The sequence below is a fragment of the Salvelinus alpinus genome, chromosome 19, assembly GCF_045679555.1.
Source record: "Salvelinus alpinus chromosome 19, SLU_Salpinus.1, whole genome shotgun sequence".
Lineage (NCBI taxonomy): Eukaryota > Metazoa > Chordata > Actinopteri > Salmoniformes > Salmonidae > Salvelinus > Salvelinus alpinus.
In genome coordinates, this window is record NC_092104.1 from 43417825 (window position 1) to 43434309 (window position 16485).

The following is a 16485-nucleotide window of genomic DNA, read 5'->3' on the forward strand; positions in this document are numbered from 1 at the left end:
CAGATATCAGACAGTGACACGGGCCAGGTTCGTCTGATTGACAGGGACCTTTTGGAGAATGATTGCCACAGTGGTAATCCCTAGGTGACACACACACACACACAACGCACACTGCTCTAAGAGGGTGAGTGTCCTGATGGTCATTAATTCACTTCCACGCTGGGGAGGTCCTTAGGTTATTGATTACCACATGAGCCATGCCCACCGGGAGACAAAGCTCTTAGACTATCAGGGAATCGATTAGCGTCTGGCAACACGTCGTGTGTGTGCATGCACTCACTTGTGTGAGCTACTGTAGAGGGGAAATACCGTGTTTGTTTTTGTTAGCATGCACATACTCCACAGTATTTTTTATCTGTGTCTGTGTGTGTGTGTGTGTGTGTGTGTGTGTGTGTGTGTGTGTGTGTGTGTGTGTGTGTGTGTGTGTGTGTGTGTGTGTGTGTGTGTGTGTGTGTGTGTGTGTGTGTGTGTGTGTGTGTGTGTGTGTGTGTGTGTGTGTGTGTGTGTGTCAAATTGCATTTGTCTACTCTTAGCACAATTTTGTGCCTAAAAGGGTTCTCCAGCTGTCCCTATAGGAGACCACTTGTTGGTTCCAAGTAGAACCGTTTTGGGTTCCATGTACAACCCTTTCCACACATGGAGCCAAAAATGTTTTTTACCAGGAAACAAAAAGGTTTCCCCTTTGAGGACATCCAAATAACCCTTTTGGAACCTTTTTATTTCTAAGAGTGTGACTGGTTGTTTGTCTTTGTGTGTCTCCACAGTATTGGCTCTCTGATGAGGCGGGTGTTTGTAATGCGGACGGTCAGCATGGTGTTCCAGAGCTCCCTCCTGACTGTGCTGGAACCCTCCCCACTCATGAAAGGTGAGAGAAGACCCGACCGCACTCTTGACTAGGCAGCATAGGCATCAGTTCACCCACTAACCATGGGCATACAGTACATCATTGACTCTAACCAGCCTTTCCTTAGCCACTGATCTCGACTTACACGCACGTCCCCAGTCCCCCTCTAGCCACATCTATTTGTCCATCCGTAGCTCGATATCTTTTTTTCCTTTTACGATGTGGGAGCAGGTGACTGTGGGACTGATGAATGAAGGCAGGCACCTCGATGTAACCTCACTGACTCATACAGGTAGCTATGAATATTAGACCCACAGAATATACATATTAGATATTAGACCCAAAGATCGATCCGCTTTTGTACATGCAAGCTGCAAGGGATGGACTTTACCGGATACCCATAGCATGCGTCCACAAATGCGGCACTGAGGTATACGGGACTGCGTCCAAGATGTCCGACCGTTGTTTACAAGGTAATCTACTCACGTTGGCATATGCCGATTCATGGACGTCCAGGTTGCATCCTCTAACCCCACATGCCCTGTCCCCATGGCAAAACAAATAACACGTTGTGTCATGTGTGGCCATCCACATTTAGGTCTATACATAAAACACGCACATATGATACTAAATTTTTTATATATGTTTTTTATTTAACCTTTATTTAACTAGGCAAGTCAGTTAAGAACAAATTCTTATTTACAATGCCGGACTATCGGGGAACAGTGATATAACTGCCTTGTTCAGGGGCAGAACAACAGATTTTTACCTTGTCAGTTCGGGGATTCGATCTAGCAACCTTTCGGTTACTGGCCCAACGCTCTAACCACTAGGCAACCTGCCGTCCCAAAGTCCATTCAGTATTTTGCATTAGCCCATAAGCCATGCGTGCTCCCCAGCCAAGGGTTCAAATAATTATTGTTGTCAAAAAAGAATGAAAGGGATTCACTGCTAGGATACACTAGAATATCTTTGTAGATCTACAAATCTCAGATCCCCCCCCCCTTTGCTCTCCGTTTTAATCTCATGCAAATGAAGGAAAGCTGAACGAAGAACAGAAGCTCTCTGTGTGACCTGTTTGAACCTTTGTTGAGCTGTTCACTCTGGAAACCTCTGGAAGTGGAGGCCTCCCTCTTGTGATGTCAAAGATTAAAAAATGTGACAATGTTTTGCCGCAAAATTCTTAATATTACATGAGTGCCCCCTTCTCTCACTCTGATGAGCTGAGTTAGTGTCTCGCTCTCTGAATCTTATGAAATGGAGAAGTCTTATTCAGCAAAACTCGACATCTCCGGTGAATAATTCACCGTCAGTGGGAGCTGAGAGATGCTCTGTGTTGCCTGTGTTCTGCTCTCTTCTCCTGAGAGGGAACGACTTGATCGGGGGAATGCGAGGAGACGCGCCCCCCACCCCCCACTTCTACCTTTGTTCAGCAACAGATCAGTCTCCTCTGATGCACGTTGTGCCACAGAGCTCTCCTCACACCATCCATCCAGTAGGAATTTCTGAGCGAAAAGGGAGATTTAAATAGCACTAATGTAGAACTGGACGTGCCGTAATGTCTCGCAACATTGTGCAATTGTGTTGATATTGAGACGTGTCAAGGCTGTTTCTCAGGCTGTGTTTGTGCCCCTCAGTTATGGCTGTGTTGAGTTTGAGCGTTCAGCACTTCCTGGGCGGCCTCATCACCACGCTCACCTTCACGACCATGATGCACTGCACACAGAGAGCGGAGGAGAGTGTACAGGTAAGAGCCACTCTCTACACACCTGTCAATCCAGTGCCTACAGTGCCTTCAGAAAAAATGTAAAACAGATACCTTATTTTAAAAAGTATTCAGACCCTTTGCTTTGAGACTGTTTCCATTGAACATCATTGATGTTTCTACAACTTGATTGGAGTCTACCTGTGGTCAGTTCAATTGATTGGACATGATTTCGAAAGACACCTACCTGCCTATATAAGGCCCCACAGTTGACAGTGCATGCCAGAGCAAAAACCAAGCCATGAGGTCGAAGGAATTCTCTGAGACAGGATTGTGTCATGGCACAGATCTAGGAAAACCTGCTCCAGAGCGCTCAGGATCTCATACTGGGGCGAAGGTTAACCTTCCAACAGGACAACAACCCTAAACACCGAACCAAGACAATGCAGGATTGGCTTTGGGACAAGTCTCTGAATGTTCTTGAGTGGCCCAGCCAAAGCCTGGACTTGAACGCGATCAAACATCTCTGGAGAGACTTGAAAATAGCTGTGCAGCGACGCTCCCCATTCAACCTGACAGAGCTTGAGAGGATCTGCAGAGAAGAATGGGAGAAACTCCACAAATACAGATGTGCCACGCTTGTAGCGTCATACCCAAGAAGACTCGAGGCACTAATCACTGCCAAAGGTGCTTCAACAAAGTACTGAGTAAAGGGTCTGAATATTTAGGTAAATGTGATATTTCAGTTGTACATTTACAAAAATGTCTTAACCCGTTTTTGCTTTGTCATTATGGAGTATTGTGTGTATATTCATAAGGGCGGAAAAAAATGTCATCCATTTTAGAATAAGGCTGTAACGTAACAAAATGTGGAAAAAGTCAACTGGTCTGAATGCTTTCCGAATGCAATGTAATTTTCTCCTGAATGTATTTAGGCTTGCCATAACAAAGGGTTTGAATACTTCTTGACCCAAGACATTTCAGCTTTTTTTTTTTATATATTTGTGAACACTTTGACATTGTCCGGTATTGTGTGTAGATCAGTGGCACAAAATCTCAATGTAATCCATTTAATCCGAACCAAAACATTGTCTAAATAGAAAATGGCTTAAAATGTAGTAGGAACGTTAAAAGTTCTGGCTGCTGCACAGATCCTATGGCTGCTCTAGTCTAGAGCACTTGGTTTAGTTGTGACTGTTTCTTTTCTCTCTAAATGGTTAAACTAGTGAGAAATATTTGATCATTGAAAAAATTAGAATTTGCTTAATTTACGATCATCTTAAATTAAGATATTGAAATATTTTGCCATGTCTAATTAATGTAAATGACGCTACTTTCCATGTGGACAGTATGTGTTACTACATTACACAAGCTGACATCTTAACCACATCCTTTTTACCTCAGATTGGTAATGTTAGTATAAAAGTTTATAGTCAGCACTATGACACAAGATCAGTAGCTTAAAACAGACCAATATCTTGGGTTTCGTAAAGCTGATTTTTGTCGTATTCCCTGGGGGTCTCAGGACTTTTCTTTCCTTTTCTTTCACAAATGGTACGTGTAGTTTGGGACGATCTCTCTTTAAAAGTCGCTGGCCACACACCAATAAGCGGACTTGACAGTCAAACTCTCACTTAAATAGCAGCCAACCGTTGTCACTGGTGATATCCTATGGCGGGTCCTGATTTGTTGAAGTTTGTTGAACTAAGAAAAAGAGATTTGTTCCCCTTTCCTTGATGGCAGCTTCACGGAATCATCATTGTTTATTAATAGCTTATTAATTTGGACACATTAAAACTGTTTTTATATTATCAATATGTCTTATGAACAGGAAGCAGCAACTTCATCATTTTCAACTGAAGTTTTAGGAATATAAATTTAACTTTCAACAGCAATTTCCAATGGTATTGTAGGTAGAGGTCAAAACTGCTGAATGAGTCCAAAAATGTTTTTTTGAAATACACTATATATACAAAAGTATGTGGACGTCCCTTCAAATTAGTGGATTCAGCTATTTCAGCCACACCCGTTGCTGACAGGTGTATAAAATTGAGCACACCGCCATGCAATCTCCATAGACAAACATTGGCATTAGAATGGCCTTACTGAAGAGCACAGTGACTTTCAATGTGGCACCGTAATAGGATGCTACCTTTCCAACAGGTCAGTTTGTCAAATTTCTGCCCTGCCAGAGTTGCCCCGGTCAAATGTAAGTGCTGTTATTGTGAAGTGGAAACATCTAGGAGCAAGTGATATGCCACACAAGCTCACAGAACGGGACCACCGAGTGCTGAAAAATGCGGAGTGTATCAATCGTCTGTCCTCGGTTGCAACACTCACTACAGAGTTCCAAACTGTCTCGAGAAGCAACGTCCGCGCAAGAACTGTTCAGCAGAAGCTTCATGAAATGGGTTTCCATGGCCGAGCAGCAGCAAACAAGCCTAAGATCACCATGCGCAATGCCGAGCAACGTTGGAGTGGTGTAAAGCTCGCCGCCATTGGACTCTGGAGCAGTGGAAACGCGTTCTCTTGAGTGATGAATCACGCTTCACCATCTGGCAGTCTGACGGACTAATCTGGGTTTGGCGGATGCCACAGAACACGATCTGCCCCAATGCATAGTGCCAACTGTAAAGTTTGGTGGAGGAGGAATAATGCTCTGGGACTGCTTTTCATGGTTCGGGCTAGGCCCCTTGGTTCCAGTGAAGGGAAATCTTAACGCTACAGCATACAATGACATTCTATAAGATTCTGTGCTTCCAACTTTGTGGCAACAGTTTGGGGAAGGCCCTTTCTTGTTTCAGCATGACAATACTCCCATGTGCAAGGTTCATACAGAAATGGTTGGTCGAGGTTGGTGTGGAAGAACTTGACTGGCCTGCACAGAGCCCTGACCTCCACCCCATCGAACACCTTTCGGATGAATTGGAACGCCGACTGCGAACCAGGCATAATGTTTTTGTGGCTGAATAGAAGCAAGTCCCCGCAGCAGTGTTTCAACATCTAGTAGAATGCCTTCCCAGAAGAGTGGAGGCAGTTATAGCAGCAAAGGGGGGACCAACTCCATATTAATGCCCATGATTTTGGAATGAGATGTTCGACAAGCAGGTGTCTGCATGCTTTTGGTCATATAGTGTACCAGAAATCACCAAAACAGGTTTGCTCTGCCTATTTTTAGTTGCCTTGCTTGGTAGATTGACATTTTTAAACTGAAGGTTTTTTTGTGGGGTGCAAAGATGGAGCAGGTAGCTATGCTATTTGGACCAGGCTGCTGCGATGTCATGCAGACTTAGACTGTCGTTTTTGTGTTTATACTTTTTCATAACGACAAGGACAAGTTTGGTGTTGGACAACAATAGAATATTCATGATTTAATCCTTGCCGAAGCTGGTTAGATGAAAGGCGACATTTTCACAGAGGCGTAGGTGGAATCTTAAGAAAATACATAAAAGATACCTAGTTCCAGAAATTAATGTAACGCGTTTGTTCCCGGCTACACCGTTCAGATGTAAAGAAAAGTAACACCTAGAACATCATTTCCCATGGCCAAATCAGGTCCTAGGTGTGAGAAACAAATTATATTCAGCTTGAAAACATGTTTTAATACTTAAAGATGCTCTCATGGAATGTGAAAATGTCATAGGGATGCATTTGCTCCATTGTTTACATTTTTGTTGGTTCCCCACATTTTGAAGGTCATGCACACATTTACACAGTGTAGCTCTCAGCCATTTACCTCAGCTTGGAGGAGAGGCTTCTACCTAAGAAGACGTGATTCTCCGGACCCCGTCGCGGCCACAGGGGTGGTCTGTTATGTAAGCCAACGAAACAGAAACTCCTGGCTGTGAACAAACACAACAAAGAGACCAGGCTAACCTGCTCTGTTCTGTTCCCTCTCTGCTTTCCCAACTGTTCTCTTTTTAAAGTGCTCATTCTATGGAGTTAGGTCATATCCTGTGGTGTCAACAGGCAGGACAGGTAGCCCTTCTCAAAGCAACAACACCCACCCGTCATCTGGGACTGACAAGCCCTTTTCTTTTTCACTCCCTCTCTCCCTTTTTCTCTCTTTCTCATTCTCTCCTTTTTCATCTCTCTCTCTCTCCCCCTCTTCTTTGACATAACTTTTTTTGTCCCACTCAAACTGGGCCATCGCTGCCTGGAGGTGATCCGTTTGCAGCCTCTCAAACATCACTCAATCAATTCTGAAGGTGATGAGTTGCCTCGGTTCTACCAAGGAGTCGACGACAAGGAAAGCTACACCAAGGAGGATACAAGGCTGTGCCTGGGCAATTAAGGAAGAAAAACCTAATGAAACAAAGCTCATCACAAATCCTTGATGATAAAGACAGACGATAACCTCCGGGGTTAATTTGAAATGTTCTCATGACACATATAGCTGCCTGTTATTTTAAGGTCATATCCAGTGACAGAAAGCTGATACCATGAGTGCTTGTCGAGGGCCCAGGAGAGAGAAACGGAATCCCTTAAACAAGTTCGCTCGAATAAAAGCACTTCACTTAACTCGGGTCTACAGGCGCTCCGGCTGTGTGAACCCGGTTCAACCCAGCACTGGACTCTACTGAGACCCAGCAAAGATGCCTGGGAAATGTCTCCTTTACAGCTTGCCCATTTTGCCACCAGTGACATTTGTCCGAGTCAGGTAACTGGCTAAGTTACTCATAGCCACACAGGAGCTATATTACACGGCGTCAAAGGCACAACGAACGAAGGCCTTTTCACCGCACAAAGTTTTAATAATCTAAGTCATCTGCTCACCGTAATCATTCAACAATGATTTGCCCGTTCCATGATCTCGCCATCACGGTTGACAACTCCATTGTGTCCTCCTCCCAGAGTGCTAAGAACCTTGGCGTGATCCTGGACAACACCCTGTCGTTCTCAACTAACATCAAGGCGGTGACCCGTTCCTGTAGGTTCATGCTCTACAACATTCGCAGAGTACGACCCTGCCTCACGCAGGAAGCGGCGCAGGTCCTAATCCAGGCACTTGTCATCTCCCGTCTGGATTACTGCAACTCGCTGTTGGCTGGGCTCCCTGCCTGTGCCATTAAACCCCTACAACTCATCCAGAACGCCGCAGCCCGTCTGGTGTTCAACTTTCCCAAGTTCTCTCACGTCACCCCGCTCTTCCGCTCTCTCCACTGGCTTCCAGTTGAAGCTCGCATCCGCTACAAGACCATGGTGCTTGCCTACGGAGCTGTGAGGGGAACGGCACCTCCGTACCTTCAGGCTCTGATCAGGCCCTACACCCAAACAAGGGCACTGCGTTCATCCACCTCTGGCCTGCTCGCCTCCCTACCTCTGAGGAAGTACAGTTCCCGCTCAGCCCAGTCAAAACTGTTCGCTGCTCTGGCACCCCAATGGTGGAACAAACTCCCTCACGACGCCAGGTCAGCGGAGTCAATCACCACCTTCCGGAGACACCTGAAACCCCACCTCTTTAAGGAATACCTAGGATAGGATAAAGTAATCCTTCTAACCCCCCCCCCCCCCCCCCCTTAAAAGAGTTAGATGCACTATTGTAAAGTGGTTGTTCCACTGGATATCATAAGGTGAATGCACCAATTTGTAAGTCGCTCTGGATAAGAGCGTCTGCTAAATGACTTAAATGTAAATGTAAATTTCCACGGCAACCTACGCCTCTTATTGAGTTAGGTTCCTTTCACTTTGATCATGTGGATTTAGGCGTAGCCAGCACTGTACTGATAACTATGCATGCCACAGCGGATGCTTTAGTGTTTTGTGCTGAAATAAATCAATTTTGTTAAGTGGTTAGTAGTTTACATAGTTTCATTTGCGGAGGTGGGTTAAGGCCAGGCACCACACTCGTAGGGTACTTGTTTACCCTTAATGATATCACAATCAACTTTTACCAGTTGAATGTAGAAACACCAATACTTTTTTGTATTACCATTTTTTTCTGAAATATTTTTTAAAGATATGCAAATGAGGCCATGTCTCATTTAAATATGCACCTATTTGTATTTCGCTCAAATTCTTTTTTCTGTACACTGGATGAAGTATGCCTAAATATTTTTGTTTCATTCTGTTAAGACACTCCAGGACCGGACCTGTCCATAAATACTTTTTTAATCTTTCGATCTGTTTAATGCTGAAGTGCATTTTTCCAAAGAAAATGTTATCGAGAATAGAAAATTGACAACATATCAACAATTCCGGAGAATATATCTAAGGATAACCACACTAAATGTGGTGAATGCAGATGTATCTGTAGAAAATTGTCTTTGTGTGCAAAAAGAGTCTGACTTTTGGGAGAATTTACACAGAATTTACATTGTAGTACACATTCTTATCCAGAGTGACTTACAGGAGTAATTAGGGTTAAGTGCCTTGCTCAAGGGCAGATCAACAGATTTTTCACCTAGTCGGCTGGGGATTCGAACCATCGACCTTTTGGTTACTGGCCCAACGCTCTTAACCGCTAGACTACCAAATACCATACAGCTATTTAGACCCAATCACCATCTCTTCCAAGTAAATTGCTAAAGATAGTCCAGTTTGTGACATTCTCTATGAAATGGGCTTTTAAAATGTGTCATTTAATGTAGTAAGCTTTGCAATTGTTGCTGTATGTCCAATTTTAAAGTGGTTAAAATTCTTTTTTTACGCTTTTTGAAAATACTAATATTAATGGTTCCAAATACCAACATTGGCACACTTGAAGTCTGTATGTCTGTTGGCGTAAACACATGAGTGTATGGAATAGGGTTGCGCCGCGTGTAGGTGTCGGTAGAGGGTGGAGACCCACGAATCTGCGTTAGTTATGTTGTCTTGCTGTGGGCCTGAGAGGTAGAGTCTGGGATGTTAGGTAATCTGTGTTGGTCTGGTCTCGCTCTCTTGCTCTTTCTCTCTCTTTCTCCTCTCCTCTCTCCCTCTAAGAGCCTGCAGGCCTGGACCCAGATACCCCTCACCAGCTGGCCTCCATCCACACATTGGAGACAAAAATCTCATGCTTTATCATTCCGGCTCCCTCTTCAATTCTTCTTTTGGTTCCTTTCTTCTTCTGTAGTATTTCCTTCCTTTTCTCTGCCTCCTGTCCCTCCTCCTTTTTTGTGGGAGTTTGTCTCCCCACTGATTTTTGTTGTGAAATCCAGTTAAAAGACAAGTAGATGACCACATACCCGAGACAGAAATGTCACCCGAGTCCAGTTATTTTTTCTCTCTCTGCCCTCGCCCCTACTTAACCCTCTCCTCTCTCCCCTCTCCTCTTCTCCCTACAGGCCACCCACTACAGTTTCTTGTCCACTCTGGAGGTACTGGGGAAGCTGATGTTCAGTGCCCTGGCGGGTGGTCTGGTGGACTGGGTGGGTTACCCCACCGCCTTCCTCCTCTTCCTGGTTCTCTCGGCCGGTACAGCCCTCCACGTCTGGAGGGCCACGGATACCGGGGCCCTCAGGGAACAGCTCAAAGAACAGCCCAAGTGATCAGCTCTTCCCCAACAGCTCAACCATCCCTTATGTACCTGCTTTAGCACCCCCCCCCCCCATCCAAACCAGCAATGATCTTTGCCAACACAATCCCTCTCACTCAGTGGTCCCCAACCCCCTTTCTTTGAGAGTAATACAGTGTGCATGCAGTTTTTAATTGCCCAGTGCTAACATGTCTGATCAAGCTATTCAAGGTGTCGATGATCAGTTGAGTCGTTTAACAAGGTGGGTGTGGGGTTGGAGATTTTTCCAGGTTTTTCCAGATTTTTTGGAGGACATACCATCTGAGCCATTTTCATATATGCCAAGCCAGCAATAAAACTTAAGCCAGCAGTAATACTTAGCCAGGGATGAGCCAGCGAGGAAGGTTCTATATGTCTTATCAGTTTGCCATTGCACTAGTTCTGTGGCGACGTTTACGAATCCCTACTACCTCTGTAAGACATGCAGAAGAGCCTAGTGAGCTGTATAGTACAACATTTGCTAGCTCGAGTACGATTTTGATTAGAGATAGCTAGCTTAAACCATTACACAGCGTCATCTAGTCTAGGTTAGTTAGCGCAATTAGGAAACTATAGCCTTACATAATGCATGTTGGCAAGTTATCAAGGATTGGATGAATATTTTTTTTTTATGGATTCAGGTATTTTTTATGGATTCTGGAGGGGGAAAAATACTTATTTTTTATGTTACATAGACTACTGCTGCTAGTTTTTCAACTACCTGCTGTTATTACTTGTTTCTGTTATGTGTAAAGTTCTTAAAAATAACACGCACCTTATCGAATCACTTTTTAGTGGGCTTCAAACATACACCAGCTGAAGCAACTTAGATTGTGGTGCCTGCTTTTTGTGCACGAACGGTTCATTGGACTGGCGAGAGGCATCTACTGGGAAAGCAACACAAATACTCAGCCAATGCCTCACACTGATCGAATACCATCTGTCTTTTGATGACCATATCTCTCATTGTGATGGCTGAATGATAATATAACCGGTAGTCACAGGGATGACAGGTCAGGGAGGTGACACAGGACCTAGGCAGTTTCAGATAGGGACAGCCATGGGAACATAGAACCAGAGCAGCCATGTTATGAATTGGCATGAATAGCGGGGTCACTGTGACCAATGCAGCCAAGCCCACTCTAATGTAAAGCATTTGTTGCAAAGCACACCCCCCGTCTCTGACACGTGCTGAGAGACTGGCACAAAAATAAAGCTGCTACCCAAATCTCTGTTCCGCCGTGTATGTGTGCTTGTTACTGTAGTAATGTCATATCCTGTAAAAAATCTTCTCCCTGAACTTACCCATTTTTAATACCATTACTTTGGCATCAGTCTAAAAAGAGATCAAAGTAAATACCTGTAAACTGTAAAGATAGAAGCATAACATTAAAGGTAGACCATGCCGTTTAGATGAACACCATGCAAGACTTTGCTCTCACACAGTCTCTGTGCATGGGTGTGCTTCACGCTGCTAGTACGTACCTATGGGCCCAAAACAGCTGTGAAGTTGAGCTCCGCTTCAACATTCTTAGTTATTGCGGAAATTGACACTGTTACTTCATGCATGCAACGTCGTCTCGCTGAGTCTAGCTTTAATATCAACGTAACACCGGTATATCATACCCATTTATATCCAGTGACTGAATGGGGTTTAGGCTAGCCATTTCACCATGCCAAATCTTGGGACACAATTATGAATTCCTCACACACGCCTCCCATATATCCACCCTATATCACTTTGGATCACGATCTCATTACATCTGGGCCCTCCTGATAACCATAGCTCTGGTGTGTGTGTGTTCGAGAGAGAGAGACCCCATCGTCTCCCATTAGCACATCTGCCCTAAGGGTGAATCCTCAGCCAAGTCAACCTGTACCACTCTCCTATACCACTCCCCTTGTTTCATGAAACACACTCATCACATTCTAGCTACAGCATTGATATTTCTCAGAAAGCACAGGTGGTATAGACATTCTCAACCCACATTGATTATGTTTGGCTCTCGCTGTCGGAGAATGAAAACACAGGTGTTGAGAACAAGAACTAAGCGAATGACCATCTAAACAAAATACCTTTTTAAATTCAAACTCAACATTGAGCGATGGTATCACTACACGCGCAGTGTTCAGGTTTCCTGCAGGATTACAACACTGTTGGAGCATTACAATGCCTAATTTGGCTGTTTCAAACCAGTTGTAATCCTTGTATTTCCTACAGGTGTTATTTACCAGATATGGGGAAACCCAACAGTTGTCTGCCTCTGCACTGTAGGTAAGCAGGCAGAAAGTCCAGACTAAACAGTCCTACCAGCCAAGAAATGTTGTTTCCTTGCCAGTTAAAAGGGCATGGCATAACACGATCAAATATTAGATTCTCTGGGAAGTATTGAAATTGAAACAGATACATCAAAAATGCACAACACAAAGACATAACTCAGACGCTTATTCATTCGTCTGCCTTGAGCTTTATCAATGTGAGACTGAGTTTCCTGATGAATCACTTCAGTTCAATCACTCATGCAAATGCAGCTAACCCATTCAATTTCCCGGTGTGTCTTCGTAGAGTTGTGGAGCTGCTACCGCGCTGGCTGATGGACAGACATGTAATCATGACATTGTCAGAGAGGGCTTTTCACAACACACCCTAAACACCGTGGCGTGGTGCAGTTAACCCTCAGCCAACGTGTCATGACAGGTTGTCTATAAGACGCAGAGGGGGTGAAGGGATGGAGTAGCAGAGGGAAGAGGCGGGTGGGGGTTTTGGCGAGTGGAGCAGTGGGTTGAAACATGGGGCGTCTTCTGCCATGGCCCTAATGGCTCAAACGAGGCTGTGAGCGAGTGGGGTGAGGCCAGGGATGGGGGCGAGAGGGGCCCGCGACCCACAGTGAAGTGACTCAACCACAACAGCATATGAGCTGGCAGCTTGTCACATCTCCACCCATCAGAAAGGACTCTATAGGCCCCTCTTTATTGGATTTGTCCCTATAGACCAGCTTCCATCACTTTTTACAGTAGTACTTCACTATATGTACTAGCTCCCAGTACTGAACACATCCCCATAGACCAAGCATGTCTCCCTTTTGTATCGCTTCGTAAGTGCGTTGGTGGAATCACGAGTCACACACAAACGCACACTTGAAGATATGGTGCTATCGCCGACACACTGCTATATTTTGTCTCAATGGGATATTCATGCAGATTAGAGTCAGCCTCTAAAAACAGTTTACTGATTATGTTGGTAGGGAGTACAGATAATTTTTTGAAAGTTACTACTATTCAAGTGGAATGACTATGGAATTTAGGACTCTACTTGAATGCATATGTTCAGCTGTTCTTACTACACACTGGACAGATACCGGGGTCTGTACAATCTGATTTCAACTCATTGAAACCAATATGGGTAAATTCCAATTTGTGAATTGAAGATTAAACTGAAACTCAGCGTTATGATGTTGCTACAATCATCAGGATGAACCGAAGATATTGCAGATGAGCGCGATGCAAGACGATGCACCCACACTAGTGAAGGCTGGTGGGAGGAGCTATAGGAGGATGGGCTCATTGTAGTGGCTGGAATGGAATTCATGGAACGGAGTCAAACCACATGTTTGACTCGGTTCCATTTATTCCATTCCAGCCATTACAATGAGCCTGTCCTGCTATAGCTCCTCACACCAGCCTCCACTGACTCACACAGAGTATTTGTGCTTGTGCACAGGTTCACCTCTGCTGCAACGTGATAACTGCAAGTCAACAAAAGCTAAGAAGTTTAGTTTTGTGCTCTTAGGTCTGGATTCAATCCGTATCTCGGAAATGCATTCAAATGCAAAGGTCATTTCCCATTGAGCTGACATGCAGCATTTACCGTGAATGCAGTCTCCATGGAACGCAGGAACATTGCCTTTATTTTTCAATCCAGGTATAACCCGGATCTTCCGCAATACTTCTGCGATACCGATTGAATCCATCCCTTAGTTGTTGCGGAAGTCTGACCGATACTGCTGTTTACTTTGTGCATCACTCTCTTTAAATTCCTCCAGTAAAGTAGCAGAGTTGAAATGGAACATGGTCAGATATAATAAGAAGAAAGCACTAGCTAGGCCTGCGCTACCAAAATGAGGGTGAACAGTGAACAGTAGGACTAGACCATCCTGTGATGCTACCAATTCTGAAAGGCCTGTCTTCGATGACCTCCATGGACCACTTGTCTCTCACCAGAAGAGATATCACCCTAGCTGGAGAGGCTAGTAACGGAATGTACATCATGTTGAGATCGGTGCTACAGTCATGTGATCTGTGCTGCATACTGTATGCACTGTCATCCACATGGTAAGAGAGCCAACTCAGAGGGAAGGGAAGACACCACTGCTGCTACAGTATTTATCCATCACCACGGCTAGGGTTACTCCTCAGGCCTTAGCTAATGAGAAACTGAGCCCTGCTGTGGCTCCTGCCTCTGTTCTGCAAGGCAGGCTCCAACCCTATACATCCCGATCAGCCATTGTGATTCTGGTTCTCACAGTCACAGTATCTGCTGTCTCAGCTCTATACACAGTCAAGGTTTCCTGAGTGCATGGGTTCTACTGATTAGCGCATAGGAGTGCAGTGATTGTTCGCCAAGATAAGGTAACAGCCACGGTGGCATTCTGCATTCTTAAAATGGTAGCACTTTACGTTACAGCACGATAATAACTTGGTAATAGTGTGGTAACACTATAGTGTAACACATCCTGTTACTCACTATGAAGACATTGTTTTGTCCAGGTCCCTCTTAATTTCAGTATAATTATTATTTTTCAAATGAATACACCTTAAAAGGTAAATGTGAAACTTTTCTAGCTTTCTAAGGTCCATAAAATGTATTATATAAAGCAGTGGTATTTAAGTCATATCATGATTTGTTGGGTGCTTATATTTTTACTATTTCACAAGTGTGTTTTATACACGTGTGAATTGGAATTGTGGGGTGGAAGGTAGCCTAGTGTTTAGAGCATTGGACTAGTAACCGAAAGGTTGCTAGATCGAATCCCTGAGCTAACAAGGTAAAAATATGTTGTTCTGTCCCTGAACATGGCAGTTAACCCACTGTTCCTACGCCGTCATTGGAAATAGAATTTGTTCTTAACTGACTTGCCTAGTTAAATTAAGCTAAAATAAAATACAAATATTGTTTATTGCATATCCCAACTCCCTCTGAGAATGGGGTCACTGCCAGCCATTATCAACGGCAACCCTGGAGCAATTAGGGTTAAGTGCTTTCCTCAAGGGCACATCAACAGATTTTTCACCTAATCAGCTCAGGGATTTGGACTAGAGACCTTCCTGTTATTGGTCCAACTCTCTAACCGCTATGATACCTGCCACCCATTTTACCATATGAGGTCCGGAGTACTGGTTTTCTATTCTACCTGATAATTAATTGCACCCACCTGGTGTCCCAGGTCTGCCGAGGTCCAGATTTGAATTTGAGGGATATAAAAGGTTTATCCAGGCACCTCGAGCCCCCACTCATTGTAATGATGTGTACAGTAGCCGTGATCTTGTTCATGATGAATGGGAAACAAATATAACCAGTGGTTGCAGCGGTCAAGCCTAATTGGCCATCATCTGCCCTGGTGTGCTCACATTTTCTGTATGCTGTACCTCAAGTTTGTGGCGGTCCTGTCACGAGGTGGAAAAGTGACAACTTGTTTTGGATCTGGATTGAGATGGCTTAGTGAAGCAGAGGAAGAAAACTGTTTCAACAAACAACATATTTTAATAGGGCATGGATTTATGGTGGTTACATTTGTAACTTTAAAAACCATCATAGTTAAAATGACAAACATACAAACAAAACAAAACTTGGCACAGGAAGTGGTGCAGCCCATTTTTTCAAGATCTCCATTTAGCACAAACGCCATTTGCTCTCACCAAACGAAGCCGCTGCATGCTCAGAAAAAGGATGCCTTCCTGTGCCAAAGCATTGCTGACACATGCCAGATCTTACAACGCCTGGATAGGTATTTATGCACATCATATGTTATCAATCCGACGGCACTGTCGATGACATGGCACGCAACCGTTAGTTGATGCATGCAACGTCTGAGCAGAGGATCGCCACCACAACCTGGGTTCCACCATGCCTCCGGACTACATTCACTTCCTGTGGGCGGCTGCCTAGAAGACAAAAATTAACCAATAGGACTGTTAGTTAGGTTAAACATGAAAATAAGTCACAACTGTGACAGTCCTGTCTCTGTGTTTTTAGGGGCTCTATTCAATCAGATCCTCTTTAGCCGACATCCGCATAGCGGTTGTTTTGGCAATGTCGGGTGGGAACTGGGTTAGAGCTGTCAAATCCACAAGCGGCTCCTGGAATTATACCTAAAGAGTACAATGCCATTGGCTACACGGAGTTGCATTAAGGTTCCTATTCAATCCGCATCGCGAAAGTTCATGTTTACAGTGTGATTGAAATTT

General features: G+C 44.3%; 1 protein-coding gene across 3 annotated transcripts in view; it reads left to right on the forward strand.

Moving 5' to 3' along the window:
* Positions 1 to 11256, forward strand: part of mfsd3 (major facilitator superfamily domain containing 3) — a 35449-nt gene extending 24193 nt beyond the window's left edge. For all 3 annotated transcript variants that reach the window (XM_071353665.1, XM_071353664.1, XM_071353666.1), the window contains exons 4-6: positions 765 to 865; positions 2482 to 2591; positions 9812 to 11256. In XM_071353665.1, the coding sequence (XP_071209766.1) occupies positions 765 to 865; positions 2482 to 2591; positions 9812 to 10015 (415 nt within the window). In that variant the 3' untranslated portion in view covers positions 10016 to 11256. The remainder of the gene's footprint in view (positions 1 to 764; positions 866 to 2481; positions 2592 to 9811) is intronic.
* The last annotated feature ends 5229 nt before the right edge of the window (positions 11257 to 16485 follow it).